This window comes from Passer domesticus, chromosome 15 (assembly GCF_036417665.1).
Source record: "Passer domesticus isolate bPasDom1 chromosome 15, bPasDom1.hap1, whole genome shotgun sequence".
Taxonomy (NCBI): Eukaryota; Metazoa; Chordata; class Aves; order Passeriformes; family Passeridae; genus Passer; species Passer domesticus.
In genome coordinates, this window is record NC_087488.1 from 163,760 (window position 1) to 175,871 (window position 12,112).

At 56.6% G+C, this 12,112-nt stretch overlaps 1 protein-coding gene and 1 long non-coding RNA gene across 2 annotated transcripts; one reads left to right on the plus strand and one right to left on the minus strand.

The window, feature by feature from the left end:
- Window position 1: 1 nt before the first annotated feature.
- On the minus strand, window positions 2-8,925 carry LOC135281648 (maestro heat-like repeat family member 5). The gene is made up of 13 exons (XM_064390696.1): window positions 8,483-8,925; window positions 8,099-8,163; window positions 7,664-7,996; window positions 7,330-7,478; window positions 6,925-7,072; window positions 6,532-6,716; window positions 6,312-6,449; window positions 5,917-6,031; window positions 5,607-5,744; window positions 5,199-5,375; window positions 4,920-5,075; window positions 4,658-4,759; window positions 2-241 (listed from the first exon to the last, which is right to left on the minus strand). Exons 1-13 carry the CDS (start codon window positions 8,598-8,600, stop codon window positions 2-4), a joined length of 2,064 nt encoding a protein of 687 aa, XP_064246766.1. The 5' UTR covers window positions 8,601-8,925.
- Window positions 8,926-10,883: 1,958 nt separating this feature from the next.
- LOC135281570 (uncharacterized) lies at window positions 10,884-11,787 on the plus strand. Its single transcript, XR_010348172.1, has 2 exons — window positions 10,884-11,221; window positions 11,336-11,787. It is a non-coding gene; the product is annotated as an uncharacterized LOC135281570 (long non-coding RNA).
- Window positions 11,788-12,112: the final 325 nt, after the last annotated feature.

Here is a 12,112-nt window from a genome sequence, read left to right on the forward strand (position 1 = left end):
TTCACGACATGGGAGCCTGCAGTGCCGGCAGGAACACCCGCCGCAGGCCCTGCCGATTCCGCTGCCTCCGCCACTCCCGGCACCGCTCCCCGCTGTTGCCCTCGGGTTGCCAGCAACGCTCCAGCAGTGGCGAAGGCTCTGCCAGCGCCGCCCTCCCTGAACCGGGAAAATCTGCAGCGGCGATTCCTCGCGCCTGTGTCCGCCGCACTGGTGGCGGCTGCCGCTCTCTCCGAACACCACGCTGCAGGGGAAAAACCCCTGCAACCGGTGGACGCTGCAACCTGCACTCCATGATCTGCCCCTTCAGCGGCTGCTCTCTGACCCCCACCGCATTCAAGCGGAGGTGCCACTCCGCAGCTGTTTGTCCGTGCCTCCAGACTGACAACTCTGGCACTCAGTGCTTTTCTGGGAACAGCATTTTTCTCTGACCAGTACTTGCTTGGTCGGGGGGTTCCCTGATCTGTGGGGTGCCCACCGGGGCTCAGGGCACCTCACCCCTCCAGCAGGAGGGGCCATTTCTGAGAAAGCTGCCAGCTCGTACTGGAGTTCCAGCACGTGTGCCACAGCAGAGCTCAGTGGTGGATTCACTTCATTCAAGGCACGATAGTCCACAGTCAATCTCCATTCTCTGTCAGACTTTTGTACAGGCCAGATGGGACTGTTGAAGGGTGAGTTGGTTTTGCTGACCACCCCTTGGCTCTCCGGTTCACGGATCATTTTGTGCGTGGGGATCACAGCATCTCGATTGGTTCAATACTCCCGGCAGTGCACCATCGAGGTGGCAATTGGTACTTGTTGCTCTTCCACCTTCAGGAGTCCTTCTGCAGATGGGTTTTCTGATATCCAGGCAAGGTGTTCAACTGCTTAATGTTCTCAGCCTCTACAGCAGCTATTCCAAAAGCCCACCTGCGCCCCTTTGGGTCTTTGTGATAGCCCTTACGGAGGAAGTCTATGCCCAGAATACACGGGGCCTCTGGGCCGGTCACAATAGGATGTTTCTGCCACTCCTTCCCAGTCAGGCTCACCTCATCTTCCAACAGGATCACCTGCTGTGATCCCCCCCGTCACCCCAGCAGTGGAAACGGGTTCTGCCCCCACATGGCCTGATGGGATTAGAGTACACCGTGCACCAGTGCTGACAAAAGCCTCTTATTTCTATGGCTCTGGTGTGCTAGGGATCCACACAGCCCAAAAGCCTGCTGTGTTCTGAGTAATTTCTAAAGGGCAGATAGAGATAATTATGGGACCAAACCTGAGATAAATGTTAGGGGAAAGAAAGAAAGAACACTTGGGGGGGTAAAATCTCAGGTTATCTGCCTTCCCACCACCTTGTCCCTTGCCCCAGCAGGGGAGCTTTGCCCTCCCTGTCCCCAGCCAGCCCAGCCTGGGCACCTCAGGGCTGTCCCCAGCCTCCTGCTGAGGCCCGGCCTCGAGGGCTTCTGCCGCAGGCCTGGCAGATGCTGTGGGGAAGCGCCAGAGCAGCCAGGTGCCAGGAACAAGGTGGCTGCCTGGGGGCTGCTTGTGGCCTCTGACACCCAATTCCTCAGAGCTTCCCAGTGCTCCAGCCCCTCAGGAGCCTTCTGTTGTTCTGCCAATTGACAGAGGCGATTTAAAGGACACCTCATGGGAAATCATGTTCTTATTTTACTGTGAATATTAAGGAACCACAGTGAAAGATGATACATTCAATAAAAATGTGCACTTGGTTTTAGTGAGAAGCAAAAACAAGCAAGGCAGTGCACCTCAATCAGTACTGTAAGAGAGAAAGGAGAGTGATTTAGAAAGATGCATCATCAATTGCCTGAATTGTTTATCATCTTGTAGATCCTCAGTTGCTGGGGTGCCCTGTTTTGCACCAAGGACCTGGAGAACCATTCCCAGCAATTGGGAAAATCCTAGGTGGTCCATCCACCCATAAATGAGGTCTCCAAATTTGCTCTGAAAGTGGGTCAAGCTTTTATAGGCCAAAAAGAGCAAGTCCAAGTGACTTGATTATATTTTTAGCCCAGAAACACCTGGAGCTGATGGCACACTTCACAACCAGCAGGGGACACAGCTCGGCCAAAGGCCAGACCTCTGCTGTGAGGGTTTCCCCTAAACTGCCCTTCAAACAAACCTCCATTCATGTCTGTTGCAAAAATTTCTTAAAACGATGCATTTCTGCCACATAATTACACAGGGTTATGTGACAGTTTCTAAAGCAGCTGGTTTGGAGTCAAACAGCCAGAATTAAGAGTCCTTGTCATCTATTTGTAGCTACATCACACTTAGGGGGATTTGAAGGAGTTTGGAATGAGTTAGAGACTGGACCTCTGAGTTTTTTAGATGATGCCATTTCTTTTTCTTATCTTTGACACAGACAGGAAGGGTGAGTTTGGATCACATCTCCACTGTATGGCCCACAAGGTCACAAGACTTCTTGTTACAAGACCTTTTAAGCTTTACTTGATCAATAAAACACTGCCAACAAGGATATGTATGTTTTGGACCCAATCCTTCAACATTTCGTCTTACGGATTCATGCTACATTGTAAGCTTCTATAGCCAATCATGTTATGGCACACAAACCTACAGCACTGCATTCTCCACTTCTTGTTTACCTTTGTAAATACTTTTATTTTTTCTACATCTTAAAGTCTATAACTTTAAACTTTCCTCCACTGAGCTTCATGTGTCACTGCTATGAACTCTAAATCTACATTCTTGCTTCCAGCACCTAAATTTGGAAGCCTTTTCCAAGGTCTCAGATCAAATCCTCTGTTAAATTCTAAGCTTTGCTTACAAGACCAAAGGTCTGAGAATTCCCTACATTTCGGGTTCCAACAGCACTGATGCAGTGAGTTACAGAGTGCCCAGGACCTGTCTTGTAAGTCAACTCCGTCAGGAACAAGGCGGCTGCCAGGGGGCTGCTCATGGCCTCTGACACCCAATTGCTCAGGGCTTCCCAGTGCCCCAGCCCCTCAGGCTCTCCCCCAGCCCGGCCAAGCTGCCCGGCAGCAGCGCCGCAGCCCCACAGGAGATCCAGAGGAGCCCCAGCCAGAGGCACCTGGGAGCCCTCAGCAATGCAGCCAGCAGCACACGGCCAGGAAGACACGGATGGCGCTTCCTGCCTGCCACAGGCCTTGTGGCCATCTCCAGGCACCGCTCCAGCAGGGATCCCCGCAGCTCCGGCCCTGCCCACCCGCTCTGGCGGCAGCACAAAGGCTTCAGCAGAACCACCACAGGCCAAGGGGCTTCTGGCCATTGTCCCTGCAGCACTGCACGCCTGGGCAGCTGGCTGAGTGCAAGCACCACTTTCCCCCTTCAGGGACCCCTCAGCTTGCTCTGCTGCTGAGCACAAGCATCTTTTTCACCGTTTCCTCTCTCTTGCCATGCAGATCCTGGGCAGCAAAGAAAAGCTCCTGGGAGTCTGTGAATTATAACACATTCTATATTTACAGAAATTCAAAAGAGGAAAAAAAAAAAAAAAAGAAAAATCTTAAAAGATAAGGGAAAATTCCCACTGGCTAGGGTTGCCCCCACCAAGTGTGCCTTGCCCATCAGTTCTCCTCAGAGCTCTGACAATGCAGCCAGCCGAGCCCTGACAGACGAGGCCGACTCTTCCATGCCCTGCGCAGCTGATCTTGCAGCCTCTGGAAGATGGAATAGTGCCCACGCTGAATTGCCCGGAGGACATGCAGTGTTTGAAGTGCCAGCTCTGACACGGCACTGCTCATATCCTCCGTCAGGAGTTCAAGGGCTGCATGAGAGAGGAACAGAGCCACAGTCAGATCCCGGATCTGCACAGAGACGAGGAGAGCCCCCTGCCAGGGCCATCCTAGCCGGCTCTTGCCATGGCCAGGAGGGAGCAGGGACCAAGGGCATCAGCCCAAAGCTGCTGGCCAGGAATGCCCCACATGGCCCTGAAACCTCTGTGCGTTCAGCCCATGGGAGCAGAGCCCTCCACAGCCGGGGCAGGGCTTGCAGGTCTCCATGCCAGTCCCTGCTGTCAGCCCGCTGTCCTCACTCAGCGCTGCAGATCATCAGGAGCTCTCCTGGCTGCCCCCTCAGGTGCCGCCCGGCCACCCCTGTGAACACAGAGCCTGTCACGGCGGCAGCGGCACAGCTCCCTGCCAGCGGCGCTGCCAGCGCTGCGGCCACACGCCCTGCTGGCCCGGCAGGGCTCAGCCCGGGCCCTTGCCGCACGCTGCCGCCCAAGGGCACGGCTGCCAGAGGGCGGCAGCAGCGCCCGGGCCAGGCGGGGCTCCACGGCGCCGGGCCCGGATGGCGCTGCCGGGGCAGCGGGCGGGGCTGGGGCCGAGCTGCGGCGGGCCGGGGAGGGAGCCTGGCCACGGGGCTCACCCATGAACCTGATGGCCGCCTCTCGCAGGGGCTCCTGGGGGCTCTCCAGGTAGCGCAGGGCCCGGCGCAGCTGCTCGGCCGCTCGGCTCGTGTCCTCTGCCAGCTGCAGAGAGCGGCAGCAGGGAAGGCTTGGCGCGGGCTCAGCCCCTGTGGCGGGCGCTCCCTGCGCCCAGCCCCAGCCTCCCCTGCCCGCACAGCCCTGAGGCGCGGCCAGCAGCCGCTGGCGCCGGGCTCCGCAGGGGGCAGAGGGCCGGCTGCTGCCCGGGGAGCCACGGGGCCGCCCCGCAGCCCCGCCGGTTCTTAAGGCTGTTCTTACCAACACCTCAGCAAATGCCAACAGCTCCTCTGCCTCCACCAGCTCTTTGAGATCCCTCCTCTTCAGGAACCCGGCCGCACAATGCAGCGTTTCCCGAGAAGCCTGGAGAGCAGCAGAAACCCAGAGATAGCCCCACAGCCCAGGGCACAGGACTCACATCCCTGTGCCACAGCCTGGAGGAGGCTGCAGCTCGGGATGTGAGCAGGGCAGCCGGCAGCCCAGCCCCCTGCCAGGGGGACACCAGCAGCCCACGAGTCCTCACCTCGGCCACATGCTGATTCTCATTGTGGCAGTGGAAGAAGAGTGCAGGAAGGCTCTGGCACACCACTGACTTAAGAGGCTTTTTTCCCTCCTCTGCTACCAAATCCATCACCTTGAAGAAGAGGTCAAGGGAGAGCAGCTGCACATGGCTGTTGTCCTGAATGAAAGAAAGAAACTCAGCGCCATCTACTCCAGGCCCACCTGAAGAGTACAAAAATCCACAGTGCACAAAGTTTCAGGGCAGCACCCAGTGCCCGAGGCTGGGGATACAAAGCCTTACGTGGTCGAAGAGCAGCAGGAGAGCCTCAGCCAGCTTCGGGGCAGTGGTGCTGGATACCAGCATGTCTTTGCTCTTGAGCAAATTAGTGAACACAGAGAGCGTCATGCCGACCAGCTCTCCGTCTGCATCACCCAGCAGCTCCAGAAGGCTTGGAGACAGAGTGCCCATTCTCCTGGCCTGTGTGGAACACAAGGCTGTGCTGGGAAGCCATGGACGGCTGCAGCGCCAGCACCAGCCTGGCACTGCAACCCCACCCTGCTGCTGCAGGGCCCACAGGCCAAAGGCCTGCCCCAAAGCAGTGGGGCAGGTGAGGCAGGAGAGCTGGGAGCAGCTGCCTCAGCTGCTGAAGCCCTGCCAGCCCATGGGGCTGCTTTCCCCAGTGCAGCTTCAGCCGCTGCCCCTTCTCACCATCGAGGGATCCTTGCTGAGCACCACGAGGCCTCTGAGCGCCAGGCGACGCCTCTCCCTGCACTCGTTCCTCAGGTGCCTTGACATGATCTCCAGGATGCTGTCAGCACATTCCCTCAAGTGCAGGCACTCGAGGACCTGAAAGGCACAGGGCAGTGACAGGGCACCCGGCCAGCAGCAGCCCGGAACCGCACAGGGCTGGGCCCAGGCAGCAGCACAGGGCACGGGCACCGTCCCAGGCAGCTGCGGCTACGAGAGGGCAGAGAGCTGGGAGGCAGCTCAGCCAGGCAGCGCTGGCCTTCAGGCTCACCTCCACAAGGAACGCCAGGCTGGGCAGATCCCAGTGTGGCTCCTCCCTGCTGAGCAGCCCAAGCAGGCGGAGAGAAATCCCAGAACACAAGGAGAGGGAGACACGGCGCATCTCTCTGGAAGGGGAAAAAAGACACCAAGAGCCTGAGGTGGGGGGACCAAACCTTGCCCAGGACTGACTCACAGAGGTCTGGTCTTTGCCCAGCATCCCTGGAGGGGGTGTGAGCGCTGTGGGAGGTGACCCCTTCTGGGCACCCTCCTCTCCCAGCCTTTTCCAGTCTCCTTGGCCGTCCCTTGGTGACAAGGCCCTCTGGCCCATGACCACAGGGACTGTGTGGGGCACACGGGCATAGGGCACAAATGCTGGGGGCAGTGTGGAGGAGAAGGGGGTCTCACCTGGCCAGCAGACCCACGGCATAGTGCTGGGTGTAAGCACACAGCAGCGTGTCCCAGCCACATTTACGCTCCATAGCCATCACCTCCTGGTCACATTCCAGTCGGCAGAGCAGAGCCTTCATGGCCTGCACTGCAAACCTGTGTGCAGAGCAAAGCCCAGGTCACACTGGGAGCACTGGCACTGGCCACAAGGGCAGGGGAAGGACAGGAGGACTGGGACCTGTTGGGCTTGCTGGGAAGGCGGTGTTCCTCCTGGCACGCTCTCCAGAAGTTTTCAACTTCCTCTGGTGGCATCTGCTGCGTGGTGATGACAACGTGGAAGAGCAGAGCCACAAAGAGGCGGGAGGAATGAAGGATCATGGCCTCATGGCATTTAGGCACAATGACCCAGATCACCAGAGTTGCCTGCAGAAGAAGCAGCCCAAGACAGCGCTCAGTGCCCTGGTGTCCATGGGGCAGGGCCCAAGGGCAGATGCAGGGGGAGCAGTGGGCCTGGTGTCCCCTGAGTCTGCCCCTAGCCCAAGTTTCATCCCAGCGACTGAGGCAGGGAGAGGATGGAGAGCTGCTGGAGAGGCAACCAGGTGGCAAGCAAAGGCCAGTTCCAGAAACTCACAGCCAGGGCAAAAACGTCCTTGTTGTCCCCATCGGAGGTGCATGTGCTGTGCACAGGCCAATCCTCCATCACACAGAGCAGTGTTGCCAGCACCTTCTCCATTGTTGGTTGTGATGAGCCTATGGCTCTCCACATCATTGCAGCAGCTCTGTGGGATCAGAGCTCTGTGTCAGGGGAATCTCAGTCACAGTACCATGCCCTGTGCAGCTGTGGGGGCACAGGTGACTGAGCCCCGGTGCCCTGAGGGGCAGGGAGGGAGCATTGGCAGCAGGCTGGGCAAAGAGAGGGGCCCGAGGGTCCTGGAGCTCTCTACCTGTCTGGCAGAGCCCATTGGACAGGCTGTGATGGGCCACGGGCCCTAAAGGCTGGTGAGCCCTGAGCTCTCAAGGCTCGTGGGCCCCGTACCTGTCACACGTTGGGGCACAGTGCAGGAGGGTCAGCGCCACGTCTGCAGGGTGTTCCTCAGCCAGCCTCACAATGTCACTGTGCAGCCTGGCATCCACAGTGACGTGGGACATGAGATTCTGGTGGATGTTCTTCACCATGGCTGGCACCTGGAGGAGGCATGGGGAAGACCTGGAGCGCTGTCTATGGGAGCAACTTCCCCAGGTTCCCCCCAAGAAGTGCCTCCCTTCCCGTCACAATCTACTGGCCTCAAAGGCTGAGGGGGCCCAGTGACCGAGGCTTGAGGGGACACACGGCCCTGGGAGGCCTCCAGTCCTGGCCCCAGGCTGCTTACCTGCTGCTGATAAGGAACAGCACTGTCCTGGAAAAAATCCACAGTGGAAGCACAAATCTCAGGAGAAGTGGGCATGGCTCCAGTATTTTTCAAGGCCTCAATCTCTTCATTGTCAGTGTTTTTTATGACTCCATCCTCAGTCACTGATGTGGGAAGAGCCTGTGGCCAGGTTTCAGTCCCTGAGGTGTCCAAGTCTTGTGAGAGCCCAGCTGAATGTGGGCTGACATCAGGCTCTGCTTGGAGCTGGGTCAGCCCCGAGTCAGGCTCAGCTGGGCCCTCAGCTGCTGTGGTGTTGGTTTCTCTACGCCGAACCCGTGGGAATTTTCGGAACACCTGCCAAAGAATAAAGGACAGGGAAGCCAGGAATGCTCCAAGTGTAGTGCTTGGCTGAGCAGGGACAGTAGGCCCAGCCCAGGTGGGCATGGCTGCAGGTACCTGCGCTGTTCTGCGGAAGTGGCCACGGCTGGATTGCTGCTCTTGTGTGCGCTCCACGGCTGCATCTGGCAAAGAGCGAGCACAGCCAGAGCTGAGGGGCTGTGGGAGAGGCCGGAGAACACAGCCCAGCCCTGCGCTCCCCAGGCAGGGACAGCCCCGGGATGCCCCAGGGGGATGGGGCACGGCCACTGCGGGGTGTCTGCCTGGGCCCTCTTCCGTCCTGTCCATGGGCATGTCCCCAGGGGATGGGATGCCTTGGGATGGGATGGGATGGGATGGGATGGGATGGGATGGGATGGGATGGGATGGGATGGGATGGGATGGGACGGAATGGGGCCAGGCTGGCTGCAGGCTCCAGTCCTACGGCCCAGCTCTGCCACTCACCGTCCTGCAGTGTCTGGATCTGCGCTGGCTCTTCAAGTTGCTCTCCTGAAGCAGCTCCAGGGCCTTTCTTATTTTTCCCCCGGAAGCATTTGAACAGGCTGAAAAATCTGCCTGCCATTCCACCTTCCAGCCTTGAACGCACCTTCTAGAGAGATGCCTCAGGATATTGCCAAGTCAGCAATTTCAGTTGTGCCTTGAAGATTTCTGAGACAGAGAGGTCTCAGGGTAGCTGCAGGACAGCAAGTCCTGCACTCTAGTCTTGGGCGTTCCTGCCACAATGACAGGAGATTCCTGGTAAATTACTCAGGTCAGCAAGTCCCACAGTCTGGCCTCGAGGTCAGCTGCAGGAACAACACCTCAGAAAAGCTCCGGGTCAGGTATGAATGAGTGCGCTGTGCGGGGGCTCCTCACAGCACCGCTCTGTCCCGTCCTGTCCCGTCGCCTGCTCTGAGCGCTGTGGAGTGTTCTTGTCACCACCAGCTCCTATGTCACCACGTGTCACAAAGGACACACTCCTCCATTCCATGCCACGGTGACCGTGCTGCAGCGTGTCACAAAGGGCCCTTGCACACACTGCCACCTGCCCTGGGGCCGCCCCCAGCCCACCCAAAGTGGCCCTGGTTGGAAGGAATCCCTGGCCCCAAGTGTCTAAGGCAGCCCGACAGGATCTTTAGGAAGGGCTCAGCCCATCAGCAAACGCTGCCCTGCTCTGCAGGCTCAGGGCAGCAGAAGGAGCCCCCAGGGCTGCCGAGGCAGCCGCGCTGGCAAGGGCACGGGGCCTTCCACGGAAGCTGGCACGGCCTCCTTGGGACACGTCCCGGCTGCTGGCCATCCTAAACCCGCGGCTGTGACAGGCACAGGGAACGTGTGGGCCAGGGCACCAATGCTGCTCTGAGCCCTGGGGCCCGGGCAGCGTTGCCATCAGCAGGTGTGGCAGAGTGCCCGCCCAAGCAGAGCTGCCACCCCCCGAGCCCTGGCAGCACTGCTGCCCCTCTCCTGCCCCAGAGACCTGTGCCCCGGGGGGCTTCTGTGCCACAGGGAGCCAAAGCCCACGTGCACTGGGGCATTGGCCTGCAGGGGCTGTTGGCAGGAGCACCTGGAGCACTGCTGCACCACTTGGTGTCTGTGAGAAGGCAGAGGCTGTTAGTCAGTCCTGAAATGATTTGCTCATGGAAGGGATTGGCAGTAGCACCACAACACCATCAGCTGCTGAGTTTCCCTGGACAATTGGATTGTTCAGGGGCACTGTAGTGTTTCATTGTGATCTTCTGTCAGTTCTTCTGGGAAAAACACTAGCCCAGTCTGTGATGTTCAGTGCTCCATTTGCTGTGTGTCTGTCTATGTCTTAGCTGATGCAAAGCAAATATTTCCTCCAGATCCAAAGAGCTGTGCCTGAAAATTCACAGAGCTACATCCATTTCTGATTTTTTTAAAAAGTTTTCCAGAGCCCGCTGATAATTTTCAAGGTTTTCAGAGAACCACAGAATAATGAGGTTGGAAGACATGTCTAGGATCATCAAGTCCAACCTATGCCCCAACACCTCAATTAGACTAGAGCACCAAATGCCATATTCCACCATTTTTAAAACACATCCAAAGATACTGATTCCACCACCTCCCTGGGAAGAACATTCCAGTACTTTATTATTCTTTTGGTTAACTTTTTTTCCTAATATCCAACCTGTACCTTCCCTGACGTATCTTGAGACTGTGTCCTCTTGTTCTGTCAGTCACTGCCCGGTGAAAGAGACTGACCCCCACCTGTCTACAACCTCCCTTCAGGAAGTTGTAGAGAGCAATAAGGTCACCTCTAAGCCTCCGTTTCTCCAGGCTAAACAACCCCAGTTCCTTCAAACATTCCTCATAGGGCTTGTGTTCCAAGCCCCTCACCAGCCTTGTTGCCCTCCTCTGGACGTGCTCAAGCATCTCAACATCCTTCCTAAACTGAGGGGCCCAGAACTGGACACAGTACTCAAGGTGCGGCCTCACCAGCGCCGAGTACAGGGCAAGAATGACCTCCCTGCTCCTGCTGGCCACACAATTCCTACTGCAGGCCGGGATGCCATTGGCCTTCTTGGCCACCAAGGCACATTGCTGGCTCATATTCAACCAGCTGTCAACCAGCACCCCCAGGTCCCTTTCTGCCTGAACACTGTCCAGCCACACTGTCGCCAGCTTGTAACATTGTAGGGGATTTTTGTGGCCAAAACGTAGAACTCGGCACTTAGACTTATTAAACTTCATGCTGCTGGACTCTGCCCATCCATCCAACTGATCCAAGTCTCTCTGCAGAGCCCTCCTTCCTTCCAGGAGATCAACACAAGCTCCCAGCTTAGTGTCAGCTGCAAATTTACTAATGAAGGACTCGATGCCCTCATCCATGTGGTCTATAAAAATATGAAATAGGACTGGTCCCAGCACAGAGCCCTGAGGGACAGCACTGGTGACTGGCCGCCAGCTGGATGCAGCACCGTTCACCATCACTCTCTGGCCCGGCCATCCAGCCAGTTCCTAACCCAGCCAAGAGTGCTCCTGTCCAAGCCGTGGGCTGCCAGCTTCTCCAGGAGTGTGCTGTGGGAGACAGTATCAAAGGCCTTGCTGAAGTCTAAATAGACCACATGCACAGCCTTTCCTGCGTCCACCAGGCGGGTCAGCTGGTCACAGAAGGAGACCAGGCTGGTCACACATGGCCTACCCTTCGTAACCCCTGATGACTGGCTCTGATACCCTGGCCATGCTGTAAGTGTTGTGTGATAGCACTCAGTGTGAACTGTTCCATCTTACCTGGTACTGAGGTCAGGCTAACTGGCCTGTAATTGCCAGGATCCTCCTTACCACCTTTTTTGTAAACAGGTGTCACATTGGCCAGTTTCCAATCATCTGGAACCTCACGAGTGAGCCACGACTCCTGGTAAATGATGGAGAGCGGCTTGGCAACCTCATCTGCCAGCTCCCTCATCACCCTAGGGTGAATCCCATCTGGTCCCATTGATTTTTAAATATCCAAGTGTCCCAGCAGTTCTCTGACTGCCTCCTCTTGGATAATAAGAGGACCATTCTGATCCCTGGCACCACCTACCAACCCTTGAGGACAGTTGTCATGAGGATAAGCTGTCTTACCACTAAAGACTGAGGTGAAGAAAACATTAAGCACTTCCGCCTTTTCCGCATCTTTAGTAACTAGTTTGCCTGCTCCATCCAATAAGGAACCGAGGTTGGTTATACCCTTCCTTTTACCATTAATATATTTGTAAAAACTTTTTTTATTATTTTTAACAGAAGTTGCCAAGTTGAGTTCAAACTGAGCTTTGGCCTCCCTAATTTTTTTTCTACATGCCCTGGCAGCACCCTTAAATAATTCCTCAGAAATCACTCCCTCCTTAAAAAGATGATACATCTTTTTCTTATTTCTAAGTTCCTTCAAAACCTCATTACTCATCCAGACTGGACGTTTGCCTCGTCTACTCATCTTTTGGCACACAGGGACAGTCTGTTCTTGTGCCCTCAAGATCTCTGCTTTGAAGCACACCCATCTCTCCTGGACTCCTTTGTTTTTAAAGGCTGTTTCCCAAGGAATTCTCTGGACAAGTCTTTTAAATAGGCCAAAATCTGCCCTCCGGAAGTCCAGTG

Bases quoted from the DNA above. Each gene is read 5' to 3' on its own strand.
- LOC135281648 (XM_064390696.1), bottom strand. From the start codon at position 8,600: ATGGCAGGCAGATTTTTCAGCCTGTTCAAATGCTTCCGGGGGAAAAAT. The intron at 5,745-5,916 runs GTGAGCCTGAAG...TGTGCCTTTCAG, and splicing joins GCCTGGCGTTCCTTGTGGAG to GTCCTCGAGTGCCTGCACTT. The intron at 4,760-4,919 runs GTGAGGACTCGT...GCTGCTCTCCAG, and splicing joins AGAATCAGCATGTGGCCGAG to GCTTCTCGGGAAACGCTGCA.